General features: G+C 68.2%; 1 protein-coding gene across 1 annotated transcript in view; it reads right to left on the reverse strand.

Annotated features, from left to right (window-relative positions):
• Nucleotides 1-3530: 3530 nt before the first annotated feature.
• SLIT1 (slit guidance ligand 1) overlaps nt 3531-15407 on the reverse strand; it is a 120942-nt gene continuing 109065 nt past the window's right edge. Inside the window, exons 27-37 of the mRNA XM_067537262.1 lie at nt 12790-12914; nt 12435-12532; nt 10267-10406; nt 9358-9451; nt 8197-8334; nt 7694-7931; nt 7110-7240; nt 6579-6733; nt 5747-6035; nt 4655-4866; nt 3531-4351 (exon numbers count right to left, since the gene is read on the reverse strand). Of these exons, the coding sequence (XP_067393363.1) occupies nt 4107-4351; nt 4655-4866; nt 5747-6035; nt 6579-6733; nt 7110-7240; nt 7694-7931; nt 8197-8334; nt 9358-9451; nt 10267-10406; nt 12435-12532; nt 12790-12914 (1865 nt within the window). The 3' untranslated portion in view covers nt 3531-4106. The remainder of the gene's footprint in view (nt 4352-4654; nt 4867-5746; nt 6036-6578; nt 6734-7109; nt 7241-7693; nt 7932-8196; nt 8335-9357; nt 9452-10266; nt 10407-12434; nt 12533-12789; nt 12915-15407) is intronic.

Below are 15407 nucleotides of genomic sequence, written 5' to 3' on the forward strand. Positions count from 1 at the left end.
TAGGAGCTTTCTGAAGGTCCTTATTTTATTGCCGCTTATTAAACTTTCCTTTGATACCGAAGCTTGCTGTGGTGTGGTAACTGGGCAGAGCAAAGGGCTGCGGGAGGGGGCCCCCGGGGCTCTTCAAGTGACGTCTAGCAGCTGCAGGGGAAAATTGCCAGCGCGCTCCTGCTGTTGCAGCGGTGCGAACGCTCAGCCGTGTCCCGCCCACGCCCAGGCCGTGTAAGTGGGGAATGGTGATGGCTCCACATTGTGCGTTTCATTGCTGAGCCCCAGGCACTTCCAGGGCCATGTGCAACAGGCCACAGAGCTGGCACGTGACTCCGCTGGCAGCCCCAGAAGTGCCAGCAAAATCCAGTGCGACTCCCCCGTGTGAGCCGCGCCAGGCACATGCTGGAGGGGGACGAAGGGAGGATGTGGTGGCTTCTCAAAGTGCACAGAGCACAAGCACTGGATTTTTTTAGCCATATTTGATTGAGTGAAAAGACCCTTCCCAGCCTGGGACATTAACGCCGTACAGCAAGTGGCTGTCGGCAGCCGGCGAGCCTCCCTTGAATCCCTCTCCAGCCTGGCCCCGGCCCCGCTGCTCTCAGGCGCCTGCCTGGCTCTCCCGACTCGTTCTTTGCGGGTGCCTGGTGCTCTGAGCCGGCCCTGCTTTCCTGCTAAAAGGCTGGCGGCACCGAGCTGACGGTCTGTGGCCGCACAGGGATTAGCGCCGGTTTGGAAGGGGGACGGGGTATCGGTGCAGCTGGGAACACCCCCCACGCTAGCAGCTCGGCCCTGCCTGGATAGCTGGCGCCATGTGCCAGGGTTCGGTTGGGGGGGAACGGTACAGCACCTGGCCCACAGCCGTTGTCACTTGCAGTAGGACCCAGCCCACAGCCCCAGTCACCCTGCCGTGGCTGGGCCCGCAGGCATCTCGCGGCCCAGGCTCCAGCTGCCAGCTCGGTGCTGCGCCTGGGGGGGCTCTCTGCCAGCTCAGCTCCAGCGCACACACTGAATGACGGGGGCTCTCCGCGGGGTCCTCGCCTCAGCCCCCACCCTCAGCTCCCCTATCACCCCCCCCCCCAGCGCCTCTGTGGCCCCAGCTGCTCCCATGGCCACCACTAAATCTCAGCCCCCCCTCAGCACCTGCACCATGTGCCCTCCACTCTCCTAAGTGGGGTTAGATGTCCCGGGGCCTCTGCACCTCGCTCACCTACGCTGCTCCAGCTGCTGCCCTCGGCCTCCCGCTGGTGCTGGGGCAGGGCCTGGATGTTTGTGGTGCAGCGTGTCCCTGGAGTCTTCTGAGTGTGGCTCTGGTCCCTGGAAGGCCCCAATTTCTCAGACACCCCAGCCCTGGGCATCCCGGCCAGCGTGTGTCAGGGCAGCCCAGCCACGTTACTGCCGCAGGCTGCGCGTCTCGGTACACCCGTTAGTTGGGGTTCCTCGCGGGGAGCTGAGCCGCATGCCCCAGGCCGCGGGGGCTGGCTCCGTGTGCTGCACTGCCACAGAACAGGTCCTGCCCAGCACCATCCTCGGCGCTGACTGAGCAGGGGCCCGGCCCGAGCCGCCCATGGCCACGGGGGCCGTGCTAGGCCGACCAGGAAAGAAGAGACCAGGCCGGCGGCGCTGGATGAATATAATGTCATGTTCACATGGAAGACAAAGTGACAATATCAAACATCTTCTAAAACAATACTGCCTCTGCTAGCCACCGGACACTCGTGGGCGCCTCCCCGGCCTGTGTCAAACTAGCGCCTGCCCCCCGCCCCCCGTGAAACAAAGCCATTTTCAGGTTGCTGCGGAGAAGCGTCTGCGACCGAAAAGAAACCGCTGTGTGGTTACCCTGAACGTATAAAAATACTGTAACAAACCGAAATACAAATATAGAATCTGTCAGTCTTCTGTAGAAAGAGCCGCGAGCCGGCAGCTTACAGCGCGCAACAGAAAACGGCCCCAGCGGTGCACGCCGCAGCCCGGAGCCAGCGCGCGGCCCGGGGGCACTAATGCAGCGGGGCGGGAGGGGGGGCCGCAGGCTGGTGGGTGCAGCTGCTGTGGGTTCGTTACAGGTCTGTGGCGACACACTGCCCTGCGGCCTGGGCCCTGGAGCGGACGGGTGGCGGGACAGCCGCAGCACAATGCAAACATGGGATGGGTTTTGTTCCTGGGTCGCTGATGTAGAACGGCTGGGGGGGGGGGGCCCTGAGTCTCTCTGAGCCGGGAACCAGCCCCTCCCAAGGCGGGAGAGATGCCCGGGCCAGGAAGCTGAGGGCTGAAATAGACAGAGGGGCCAAGGTGGTGGCGGTGCAGGGGTACATCAGGCACAAGTGCCCCCAGATGGGGGGGGGTGGGTGGGGGTGGGGCTGTGCTGGCAGCAAGGCTAGTGCCTGGTGCAGGAGCGCTCCCCCTCTCAGCCATGCTGCTGAGTGACTGGGCTGTGCCACTCCCCGGCGGCTGGCCCGGGCCGGCCCTGCAGTTCTCGCAGTAGCTGTTTGGGGGCTGTTGCAAAACCCTCGCAGGCCCCAGGCATGGGGTACGGGGACTGGCCCACGCTGCAGGACAAGGCCACGGCTGCAATGCCGGGAAGTGTGTGTCTGGTTTTGGGGGGGGGGGGGGCCCTGCGTTGTCTCGCCTGCACGGGCAGAACCAGGCCCTGCTGCTGCCCCAGGCCAACCGCCCCCAGCGCCACGAGCCGGCCTGGCAACAGCAGCCTGCTATGGCTGGGGCAGAGCTGGGTGTGCACCTAACAGGCCAGCACAGCCCCCGGCTGTGAATGCGTCACAGACGCGGCCGCGCTGGCAGGGGTCCCCAGCTGGTAGCGGTGCCCGGGGTGCTCAGTGCCCTCGCAGAAGGGCAGCGCCCATCACTGGGCTGGTGCCCAGGCCAGCCCCACCATGGCCCCCTCCCCCTCACCTGGTTCTTTGGCATGACCTGTTGCAATGAGGCCCAGCTCAGTGTGGGGTTGGCCTGCCCCACCCCCAAACTGCAGCACACAGGGCCCCGTGATGCCTGGGTGAGGGGCTGGCCCGTTAATAGCACAGCTCTATGCGCAGTCACACACACACACACACACACACACACCCCCGGCTCTCGCGCACACACACACACACACTGGGGCAGGGCCCTGTGGTAAGTAGGGGTAACACCCAGCCTGCACTGGCTGAGGGGTGCCCCCCCCGGCGCAGCACCCTGCATCCAATGCAGCTGCTCCCTTGCGGCTCAGCCAGCCTGGGCTGGGGGTGGAGGGGGTGCCGTGCAGCCAGGTGAGGGGCTGGTGTGTCCTGCCCCACGCCCAGGCGCTGCTTCGGGCGCTGTTATGCCGTGGGGGTGGGACCGGCCCCGCTCAGCTTCCCGCGGCAACGTGGCCGGCGCAGGGCGGGGGAGGGGCTGGGCCTCCTGCCCAAACACTGCTGCCCCCAACACCTCTCCCCTGGGGGGGGGCAGGACTGGGAGCCTGGCACCGTGGGGGGCAGGGCTCAGCCCCTGTGGAACAGCGAGGTGCAGGGCTCAGCAATCCCATGGCGATTTTGGGGGCGGGGGGGGGGGGGCAGCACTCATTCATTGGCCCTGCATGGCCCAGCCTGCCCCGCGCGGCGTCTCTGCTGTGAGCATCGCGCTGCTGGGCCCGGCTGCGGCGCCGCCCACGAGGCAGAGCGTGGGCGCCAGGCCGGCCTGCTGCACCCCCACGGCCCCGGCTGCCAGGACACGGTCTCCCCTGGCGCCCTGACACCCCGCAGCCGCCCGCTCCCAGGGGCGCGTCACGCAGGCGCCAGCTCCGAGGCACGGCAGGGCGCCCCGCCCGCCCGTGCGCGGTACCTGCTGCAGCTGCATTTGTTTTTTAAAATGAACCTTCCTCGCGAGCCGGCTGCTTTCTACCTGCTGGCGGCAGGCGCCAGCCCCTGCACCGTGCCCGCCTGTTGCGGGAGCGGCCAAGCGGGGTTGGCGCCCACGCGGGCCTAGCCAGCGACGCAGGGTGTGGGCGCGCCAGCCCGCGCCATGGGCACGTAGCTGCCAGGGGCAGGGCCGGCCCCCCAGCTCATGCGCGGCGCCTCCAGCTGCTCCGCCCCCGTCTCTCGCGCTCTCTCCTTCGTGCGCCCCGGCTCAGCCGCCTCCCGCCCCGGCTGCTACATGCACCGGGCACAGCCGCATTTGCTGGGCTTCTCCACCTCCTGCATGAAGGAGGAGCCGTCGCTGCACTCGAAGGTGACCTTCCGTCGCTTCTGGCGCAGCCCCATGCAGCAGCCCTGGCCCTGGCCCCGGCAGGCGCCCTGGCACTCCACCCAGGAGACGGGGCGCGTGGCCTGGCAGATGGCATAGCCCCGCTGCACTTGAGGGTGCTCCCGCACCGGCTCGCCCCGGCACGCCGACTCTGCAGGGCCAGAAGGAGAGAGGCAGTCAGATCCCAGCCTGGCGGCAGGGGGGGGCAAGAAGATCTCACGGGGGAGGAGAACACGCCGGGAGCCCGGCTCCCCACAGGGCAGTGCTACGCCAGGGAGCCACTGGGTCCATCAGGGAGCCCTTCTCAGCGGGAGGGCAGGGCCCGGCTACGCGGCCTGGCCATGAGACTCTGCCACCTCAGCCATGCACTGGGCATGGGGCTCTGGAAGCCTGGCTGGATCAGGGCAGGTGAAAGGGGGGGCAGGTGGCAGGGCCAGGGCGGGCGGGCGCTGACCTTGGTCACACAGCTGGCCGGCGTAACCGCTGTGGCACTCGCAGTACGCCTGCCCCCCATCCGAGACCTGGCACTGCCCGTGCACGCACTGCAGGCTGTCGCAGGGGTTGTGGCGCTCCCCTGGCTGGTTGCACAGGGCGCCGCTGTACCCGTCCTGGCACTGGCAGCTGTAGGAGAGCGCGTCGAGGGGCACGCAGATCCCGTGGGCACACCTGTGGGAGCAGAGGAGACAGGAACCCTGGGCAGAGCCGAGCGACGGGGCAGGGCCGAAGGGCACCCAGGAGCCACTCCTGCCTGGTGAGGACAGGCTCTGCTGGGGCGTGACCTGGCAGCCCATCACATCCTCAGCGACCCACCGTGCCCCCGCATGCCCCGCGCCCACGGAGCAGCCCCTGGAAGCAGCAGTTGTGGTGCTGAGCCATGCCCCCAGTGCTGTTACCAAGCCTGGGGCGTCACCCCCAGCCATGCAGCAGCGGGGGCCGGCGTGGCCCCCTCCCTGCAGGCTAGCTCCCCTTCCCCCTCACAGCCCTGTGCTGCAGGGAGCTCCCCAGCTCACAAATGCAGCCACCTCTGGGCTGGGGGCTGGCAGCTGGCTAGCAGCAGCACAGACCAGCACCGGCCAGGGAGCAGATGAGTGGCTAGGAGGAGAGATCCAGCATGTCACTGGGTGTGCTGGCACAGCATAGCCAGACGGTGTGGCAGTGCCGCCTGTACACTGCACAATCCTGACCCGCAGCGCCCCCCGCCCCCCTCCCAGCCCTGCCCATTCCCCGCAGCCCCCTGCTAGCCCAGCCCGGCCCCCCGCCCGCAGCTCTGCTGGTGCCCCTCAAGCCTCTCATGGCTATTCCAGCCCTTGGCCATCCTCAGGGTGCCGTGGCCGGCCGTGCTCCAGTCCACGGGGGTTTGAGACACAGACAAGGCCAAACCGATTTGCTGCGGGCCCAAATGTGGGGTTTAAGTCCCAGGTCCCGGGGGGGGGGGGGAGATCCGGTGCGCTGACCCATTCGGGCCCTGCTGAGCTGCCTGCCCGGGAGGCGTGGTGCTCTGTGCCGGGGTCAGCAGCCGGGGGCAGGGGGCTGGCCGCACACTCACTTGTGTCCCTGGCAGGGGCTGTGGAGTGGCTGGCTGCAGTGCGGCCCGGCCCAGCCCGGCTCGCAGTGGCAGACGGGGCCGGGGGCGGCGTCGGGCTGGCAGATGCCGTGCAGGCAGAACAGCTTGCGGCAGGGCCCGCAGCCCGGCACCACCCCCGGTTTCATCTGGGTCTTGGTGAAGTCCTGCAGCTCGTTGTCGATGTAGAGGTTGCGGATGCAGCCGTGGAAGCTGGTGCCGTTGAGGATCTGCCAGAGGCGGAAGGCGGCCGAGTTCACGTCCACCGGCATCCCTTGGGGAGAGCGAGCGGGCGGGCCGTGAGGTGGGCAGGGACCACGCGGAGCCCAGGCTTCATACCCCCAGCCCGGACCAGCTCGGAGCCCTCCTCTCCGGGGCTGGGCTGTGCTGGTGGTCCGGGAAATACCCCCCACTCCCTGCCGCCCGGCCTGCGCCACGGCTTCCTGGGCTGTGGCTGGCCCGGTCTCCGGCAGGGCAGGTGGAGACGCCCCACAGCCTAGAGCTCAGGGTCCAGGCAGCATTAAACCCGGCTCTGAGACCCCCCTCCCGGGCCCAGCAAAGCCCCCCCGAATGGTGCCATCTGCACTGGCTGGCAGCTCGCCTGGGGCCTGCCCCCTGCCCTCCTGACGGCACCTTCTGCCAGCTCCTGGGCAGCACAGACTCTCTCTGGGGCGGCGCCTCCCAGGCCTGGCTCACTGCCCCTACGGGCAGCCCTGCCCGGTCCCCAGCTCAGCTCAGCTCCTGCTCCAGCCCTGACGGGCTCTGGGAACCCCAGCCCAGAGCCAGTGCCTGGCTGCAGGCTCAGCCCAGGGCCCACCTCCCACGTAGAGCGGCGCCTCGCTGGGCAGCGTGTGGGGCTGGCCGAAGTTATCCATGGTCATGGGGCTGCCGCCGTCGATGGAGAGATTCACCATCTGCTCGAATGTCACCAGCTCCACCGTGTGGAACCGCCCGTCGTTGATGGTCTCGGCGCTGGGGGGGGGGGAGAGCCCGGGGGTCAGTTACTGAGCCCAGCGCCGCCCCCCGGCCCCCCGCCCACCACAGCCCCCCCCGCGCGCTCCCGCTGCGTGCAGCCTCCGGCTCGGCAGGCCGTGCTAGCTCAGGGTGCAGCCAGGGGGGTGAGCAGTGGCTCCTCGCTGCCGGGCGAACCCCAAGGGGGCAGGCGGCGCAGTGAGGACCCCTCTGGGGCCAGCTCGGCGGGACGGGGCAGGGGCAGCTACTTCCCAGTGGCGGGGGCTGTGCCGGTGCCGTCTGCGTCGGTGGCTGGGCGGGGAGGGGCGCTGTGTGGGGCGGGAGCACCAGGCCCTGCCGTGTGGGGCCCAGCCAGGCTGAGGGGCGGGGCAGGCACCTGTAGATGGCAGAGCTGGGGTAGCTCCCCGGGTCGTAGCTGACGCGCACGTGGCCCTGGTACAGCTCCACGGCCAGGTGGTCCCGGTCCCCGTTGTACAGCAGGATCCCGTTCTCCTCGGCTGTGGAGACCTAGCGAGGGGAGGGGGGTGTCACGCCGGACGCCATGGCCCAGCAGCCAGCCAGGGCAGAGCCCCGGCACCCTACCGCCCCCCGGCACCCAGCCCCAACTCCTCACCTCACCCCCAGCTCCTCCCCCTCGTCCCCCAGCCCTGCCTCCCCGCCCCCCACCTGGCACCCAGCCCCGTCCCCCCCAGCTCCTCCTCTGCCTCGCATTCCCACCTCCCCACCCCCCACCTGGCACCCAGTCCCAAATCCTGACCCCCAGCAACTCCCCCTCCCCAGCACCCAGCCCTGCCTCCCTCCAGCCCCATCTCCCGGCAGGCCTGCGGACAAGGCCTGGCTGGGGCAAGCTGTCCCAGAGCCACGCTGCTCCCGGTCACCCCCCACACGCCGGCTCCGCGGCGGGCCCAGATGCAGCCCAGGCAGGGCCGCGTCCCGCAGGGTGACGTGTGGGGCCCAAACCTGCAGCGTGATGTTGGCCCGGGGCCAGCTCTGCAGGTCGGTGAACTGCAGGTACGTGTCCCGGTCCACAAAGTTGACGCTCAGCAGCTTCTCGCACTTGGGGCCGCCGAAGCCGGGGGGGCAGCGGCACACGGCCCGGCTGCCCAGCGCCACGCACTCGGCCCCGTTCTGGCACTCGGCCCGTTCGCAGGGGCTGGGCTGGGCGGGGACCCGCGACGGCATCTCACACAGCTGACCGCTGGGGAGAGAACCAGCACCGAGGTGAGAGGCGCCCGCAGGCCTGGCACTCCAGCGAGAGTCCCTCCGGCACTGGGCCAGGCCCGGGTCAGCCGTGCCCCCGCCCCCCGGCAAAGAGCCAGCAAAGGCTCCGTCTGCCTGCGGTCCATGAAGAGGGGCCCGGCTCCCACTCGTGGCCCAGGGTGCTCTGCACCCCCCCCCCCCACTTCACTGTGCAGGGGCGGCCACCTCTCCCCGGGGTGCCCGCGTGGCTCTGCCAGCCTCACCTGTAGCCCGGGGTGCAGAGGCAGGAGTAGCCGTTCACCTCGTCCTGGCACTGGGCGCCGTGCTGGCACCGGTGGTCCTGGCAGTCATCATAGTCCAGGCTGCAGTTGTCCCCTCCATCGCCAGGGGCACACTCATACCTGGGGGGGCAAGGGCACCTTGTTCAGGGCCCCCATTCGCAGCAGGGCCACCTCCACGGGCGCCAGCCCCTGCCCGTCCACCCGCCACGGGGGCCTCTGCTCTCCAGGGAAGGAGCCAGAGGGAAGGTGTTCTTACAGGCCCAGAGATCTCACCTGGCCCGGCAGCCCAGCGCCGGATTAGGGCAGGATTAGGTCCCATTATCCATGTGCTCGGGCACTGCCTAGCTGGACCGGCCCCGAGCGCTGGGGCTCCCGCCCTTCCCGGCACGAGGACTCGCTGGCTGCCTCTCGCCCCATGGGGACCTCCCAGCCAGCTTCCATTCCCATGCACTGCCTTGGCCCGTCTCCCGGCCCGTGCCAGCAGAGCGCCCCCCTCCAGCTGCCTCTCGCAGCCAGGCCGTTCAGCCGAATCCGCGCCGCAGGCTCTGCCGGGCTCCTGCACCCCTCGCCGGGAGGATACGTTGAATTTCAGCGGCAGCCGCAACCAGGAGCCCCAGTCGTGACCCAGGCCCCACTGCACGAGGCGCTGGCCGGCCCCAGAGCCACCAGACTGTCCCCGCCCCAGAAAGCTCGCAAGCGAAGTGCGGCAAGAGATGCCAGGTGCCCCGACAGACGGGCGCGCAGAGAAGCACCGGGATGCTGCCGGGCCGTGTCGGGTTGGGACCCTGCTCCCGGCAGGAGGGGCCGGGCCAGGTGCCCCCAACAATTACACCGGGCTGCCTTCCGGCACCAGGGACAAACTGCCCCGCAGGGATGTCCCGAAACGGGCCAGTCGCAAGCGAGCCAAGCCACGGCAATGGCACTCAGCACCCCAGGCATCCCGCCAGCCCGCAGGGCTCACGGCTCTGCCTCTCCGGTGGGAATTCCCTGCCCACCCTCTGCGCAGGCTGGGTGTCTCAGGGCATGTCTGCCATGGCATGTCTGGGGCAGCCCCTTCAACCGCTCAGAGCAAAGCCGGGTGCCCCGTGCCCCAGCCCCAGGCGCAGGCCTCCAGCACAGGGAATGGCACGGGCGGGTACTCACCTGGGCTCCTTGGTGGTGCCAACGCACTGGGCATCGTGCTGGCAGAGGCTGAGGTCCGTGCAGCAGAGCTCCGCCAGCTGCTCGCAGACCTGTCCTGGACGGGGGAGGAGAGAGGCCAGGCTCAACTCGCTGCAGCGCCCCTCGAGCCGCAAGCCGGCCGTGCTCAGCTCCCAAGGGGGCACTTCGGCTCAGCGAGACGGACGGGAGCAGCCAGGGCCACTGAGTCACGGCTGGGAGCTGTCCCCATGGCCACAGGGAGAGTGCACGGGGGGGCTGTGAGGGAGGCTGGCGCGGGGGCCCTGGGCAGGGCTTCACCGCCTGGCAGAGAAGGTCCCCTGGCCACGTTCTCTCCCAAGTGGCTGCCGTGTACTGGGTGAGCCCCACCAGGCGGTTCCCCGTGGTGCCCAGCCAGGCCGTCCCTGCAGGCACCTTCCCCGTTGGCATCTGGGGTGGGGAGATGCTGCCCATGGCTGCCAGGGTGCACGGCGCTGCACGGAGGCCTGGTTCCCAGTGCCATAAGCACTGTCTTAGGGCAGCCCCGGCCCTGGGGCCTACGCCCTGGCTCCCACGGATGGGGCGAGGGCACCGGGCGTCAGCAGCTGACCAATGGCTGGGCCCGTGGCCTCCCGTCTGCACCAGCAAAGAGACTGGGTGCTGTGGCGATGGGTCAGGTGACCAGGGCAGGTGAGAGCCGACTGGCTAGATGGGGGGTGTGTCTGCAGGCAGGCAGGCAGACAGACAGATGGGTACGTGGACAGATGAGAGTCCTCCTCCTGGAGGAAGGGGCTCTGGACTCTTCCACCCAGAGAGCCCCCGGCTAGGGACCGCCCGGGGCGCTTCCCGGGTGAGCTGTGCCCTGGCGGCGCTGAGGCTGCCCTGGCTTGCAAGGGCCCCCCTCCCGCCCCGTACCTGTGTAGCGGGGGGGGCACAGGCAGGTGTAGTTGCCGAGCCCAGCCACGCAGGTGGCCCCGTTTGCACAGGCGTGGTCCTGGCAGTTGTCGGCGAGGGCACTGCAGGTCGGCCCCTGGAATCCCGCCGCACAAAGACACCTGCCGGGAGGGGAGGAAAACAACCCCAGGGGTTAACGCCCACAGGGCTCGGTCCCGAGCCTCCCGCTAACTCCACTGCCGGGCTGGCCAGGAGTCCAGCGTTTCTGTGTGACCCCCAAAAACACTGGGCGGGCGCCCCCGGCTGGCTCTGCAGCAGTTGACACCTGATGCCCTTGCCCCCGTGGGGCGTACCCCGTGACAGCCGATGGCGCGGGCAGGGGGCTGTGCGGGGAGCCGCAGGCAGCACCCCCTGTCTAAGGGAGCCTCAGCCCTTTGCATCCATGGCCGTCTTTGACCCCGCGCCACTCTGGGAGAGGGGGGAACTGAGGCCCAGAGCTCCGAGGAGACGTGCCCCAAGGCAGTGAAAGCGCTGGGGCTAGACCCTGCACGCCCGCTAGCTCCCTGCTCCAGCTGCTGGAGCGCGATTCCTCGGGGCAGGCGTGGGACCCAGAACCCCCCCACCAGAGCCACGAATGTGCAGAACCCAGGAGTCCTGCCTTCCAGCTCCCCGCTCCCGGCGTGACCCCCACCGTGCCAGGGCTGGAGCTGGGCTAGCGCTGGTGAGGGCACACCCAGCCGCAGCCACTTAGCCCCCAGGCCAGGCCCCGCCAGCGCAGCCCCAGTGCCCGCCTGCAAGGGGGGGGCAGGCCAGAAACCGCCCCAGGAATGGGCTGGGGTTCCCTGCCTTCGCAGGGCGCCAGGGTTAGCGCTGCAGCACCTCGCAGCCCAGCGGGATGGTCTCTGAATGAGCCCAGCCCGGGACGCTCCCAGGAGAGGCAAAGGGCAGCTTGAGGCACGTGGCTGCGACGTGGGGGACGGGCACGGGGGACGGTTTCACAGGGACCGGCCCGGCCCGCGCTAGGCCCAGCGTTCGGCGACCCACGGTGCAGGAAGCCACGCGGGAACGAAGTCACTGGGACGCACCCAAATCAGCAGTTACAAGAAGCCACCTGGGCCGAAATCTCTCCCCCCGTCACGGCCAGTTTGTCGTCCGTAGGTGCGTGGGCACGTTGCCTGGACGTGTGTGCAGGCGTGCGCAGCAGGCGTGTGTGTGTAAGGGGGGGGGGGGGGGACAGAGGCTGACGCGCACCGTGTCCCCCGGGGACAGGGCTGTTGTTTGCCTGCAGCCTCCCGCAGCCAGCCCCCAAAGGCCAGGCCGGCTGGTGCGGAGGCGGGGTTGCCGTGGCGACGGGCTGAGCGGCCATGCAGCGTGGGCGCTGCTTTCCGGGGCTGGGGCTGGGGCGCGCGGAGGCAGGGGCTGGCCGTGCCAGGCTGCCCCGGGAGCCCTGCTCTCCCGCCGCCCGGGGTTGATTTCCAGCAGCTCGTGACGAGCCATTTCCCGCAGCCCTGGCAGGTTCTGGGGAGCGGGGACCGGCAGAGAGCCTGGGAACGCGTGAGCCCCTCGCCCAGGCCTGGTGCCTGCCCACAGCTGGGCCCCGGCCCACAGGGCCAGCACTCGCTCTGCGGCTTGGGCCAGGAGGCCGTCTGGCCGGCGCTGGGATTGCCCTGGCACACAGTCCTGCTCTGGGGCTCAAAGGGACCCGGCAGGGCACAGTGCGGGGCAGCTCCCGGCCAGCCCATCCGTGGACTACAGGATCCCAGCCCCCCCAGCTGCTATTCCTGGGGCCCGGTTCTCAGGGCGGCAGGGGCAGACCCTGCGTGCACACCCGCCCAGCTGCAGGGCCTCCCCCTCTCCACAATGGGGGACCCCCACCTTGCTCCCCACAGCACCACATGCAATGCGCTCGGAGAGACACTGCTGGAGCAGGGCTGCACTAGGGAGACCATCCACCCTGCACCGAGAGCACCCGAGGGGGGGGGCAGCGCTTGCCAGGCCGCAGAGGAGCGTGCACAGGGAGGGGAGCCGGGAACGCCAGCGAGGCAGTTGGCTGGCAAGTCCCAGCTACACCCTGGGAGCCCCGTGCAGTGTCACGCGCCCGGGTGCTGGGCACTGGCCAGCCCTGCGTGGGCTCCTGGCACCCCGTCTCCAGGGAGCCGACAGCCGCAACACCCCCTGCTCGCACTCACGTGAACCCGGCTCCTTCCCCCTCCAGCGGCTGGCAGGTCCCACCGTTCGCACAGGGGCCACTGGAGCAGCTGCTGACGGGCTCTTCGCAGGCCTTGCCCTGGGGACAGAGAGGGACCGGTCACAGCGAGGAGCCGTGCGTGGGCACAGCGGCACGCACCGTGGGCTGGCGTCGGCAGAGGGGTCCCCGGCCCCAGACCCACTGCCAGGCCCTTGACAATCGCCTGAACCAGACCCGGCAGCGGTCCCTTCCTCTGGGCAGCGGCACGTGGCATGCAGCAGGACGGCAGCATCAGCGAACGAATGCCCACGTGCACCCACCCAGGGCTGGCCGCCCCCCCCCCCCCCCCAGCTCACCTTGTACCCGCTCGGGCAGGCGCAGCGGTAGGCGGCCAGCGGGTCGTTGTGGCAGGTGCCTTGGTTCTGGCACGGCCTGGAGAGGCAGGGGTCACACTTGGCCTGGATGCTCAAGGCCGGCGGACCTGTGGAGGGCGGGTCCCAGACAGTAATGAGGGAGGGGCAGCAGGTGTGGGGGATTCTGCCAGCAGCCAGAGAAGCGTGGCCCGTCCCGCCGCCATGCCCCCTCCGCGTGGCAATGCCGAGCTGCTGGCAGCTGGCGCCACGAGACACAGGCACTGCCGACATTCGAGCCGGGGCACTCTGGCCTCGGGGCTGTATTCTCAGGGCAGGAGGCTAATCCAGGTGCAACAAAGTGCAGCCTCCCCCCACCTCCCCCCAGCCCCCTAGAACCCGGTGGGGCAGGCCCCACGCCTGGAGTCAACCACCCTGCAAGGCAGCCTGTGCTGAGCACAGCGTGGCCAGAGCTGGGCTCCAGGGCTCTGCTGTACAGCTCCCCACACTCGGCCGCCAGCCGCAACGGGCAGGAGGTGAGCAGTCTGACGTCCAGTCCGACCTCTGGGATAACCCAGGCCAGGGAACTCTCCAGGGACCCCGGCATCCAGCCCAGAGCGGCTGGCCGAGTGAGAGGACATCGGTTTAGCCAGCACCGGCTGATGGGATGCCTCTGGGCTAGTCACCCTCACAGTTCAACTCTGCACATCTGGCGGCAACTGCTCACCCCAGCTCATGTTCTGCTTCCGTCTGCACGCTGGCAGAGCGGCTGCTACCCAAAATTATCCCCCCGTCGTCAAGTCACCGCTCAGCCGCCTCGTGGCTAAACTAAACAGACTGAGCTGCTGCCGCCTCCCACCCCACGGCAGGTTCCAGCCCTGGCACCACAGCTCAGCAATTCTAGGGCCAGGAGGGCCCCTTGTGATCACCGGGTCTGGCCCTCTGGAGAACACAGGCCAGGGGCCAGCCCTGAAATCAGCCCTCTCTGCACCAGGACAGAGCTGGTAGAAAAACACCCCAGCGTGAGCAAAACCCTGCCAGTGCTGCAGATTTCACCACACCCCTCGGGAACTTGCCCAGTGGCTAATTAGCCACCCCGTCACAAATGTGCACTTATCTCAAACCCACGTCTAGCCACGGCATCCCATTAGTCCACGAGTAACGAGCTGGTCCCTGGGCAGGTGCCTGCAGCCGGTGACCGTCACCCCTCAACCCTCTCCTTGTGAAGCCCCTTGAGTCCACCGCCGCCAGCAGGCAGGTTTTAATCCTTCTCACGGCTCTTCTCTGGCCCCTCTCCAAGTTACCACCCTCATCTTGACTCATGGGTGTCAGAGCTGGACACAGGATCCCAGCAGCGGCCGCACCAGTGCCAGCTACAGAGCTCAAGTAACCTCACCGCTGCTCCTCAAGATTCCCCGCTCATCCACCCCAGGGTCGCAGCAGCTCCTTTGGCCTCTGCATGGCACTGGGAGCTCACGTTCACCTGCTCAGCCACCCTGAGCCTCCCGTCTTTTTCAGTCCCGGCTCCCCGGGCTAGAGCCCCGCTCGCGTACGCATGGCCCATGCTCTCATTGCTAGCTGTGTCCATACTAAAACGCACACACAGCGCAGCAGAGACACGCTGGGCTGGACACAACCTCGAGAGGTCGTTAGTGCAGCCCCCTGCACCGAGGCAGGACCAAGTAAACCTCCTCGCCCAGCCCTGACAGGGGTTTGTTCAACCTTTTCTCAGACCCTCCAAGGACGGGGCATCTCACAACCCCCCTGGGACGCCTGGTCCAGAGCTCAGCTGGCCTGAGCATTAGCAAGCCTTTCCCAGTAGCTAAGCAGCAGCTCCTTGGTGGCAGAGTAAATCCAGCGCTTCTTGTCCTGCCTTCTTGGACCTGGAGAACAATCGAGCCCTCTCCTCTTTAGAGCCGCCGTTAACGGCTTTGAAGCCTGGTCTTAGGTTCCCCTTCGGCTGCTTTTCTCCAGCCCAGCTGTGCCCAGGTTTTTAGCCTTTCCTTATAGGGCATGTTTATTAAACCCTCTGATCATCGCTGGTCCCTCCTCTGGCTCCCTGTTTGTGAGTGCCCAGCGCACCAAGCCACCGGACGCGTCGTGTCCATGGCCGTGATGATGTTTATGGTTTGTTCCAGGTTTCTGATACAGATGTTAAGAAGCAAGGGCCACGCACCGACCCCTGCCGGACCCCCCTGGACACACACCGCTCGATGGGGAGTCCGTTTGGAGCCCTGTCAGACAGCCAGTTCTTGACCCAATGAACGTGTGCCGGGCCGATTTGGTACTGGGCTAGATTTTTAATTGAAATAGCGGGCGGTCCCAAGCCAAATGGCTCCCAGAAGTCTAGTACGTCAGCACCGTTCCCTTCCTCCACCAAGCCAGAGATGGCATCAAGAGAGACCCGCTTAGTCTGCTGGGATCGACTTCCCAGCCCTGTCAATCCCAGGGGAAGGAGGGGGTGACTTTCACCCTCTCCGGGATGGTTACTGAAGCCCCAGTCCTGGCCCAGAGGCAGCAGCCGTGCTGCGTTTCTCTCAGGATGGGCCGGCTCTGGGTCCAAGGGGGGATTAAAACTGTCTCAGGCCTGGAGGGGTGGGTGGAGTGGGGAGGGGAGGGGCCTT

Source organism: Emydura macquarii, unplaced genomic scaffold, assembly GCF_026122565.2.
Source record: "Emydura macquarii macquarii isolate MOO-44397 ecotype Brisbane River unplaced genomic scaffold, CSIRO-AGI_Emac_v2 contig_3692, whole genome shotgun sequence".
NCBI lineage: Eukaryota > Metazoa > Chordata > Testudines > Chelidae > Emydura > Emydura macquarii.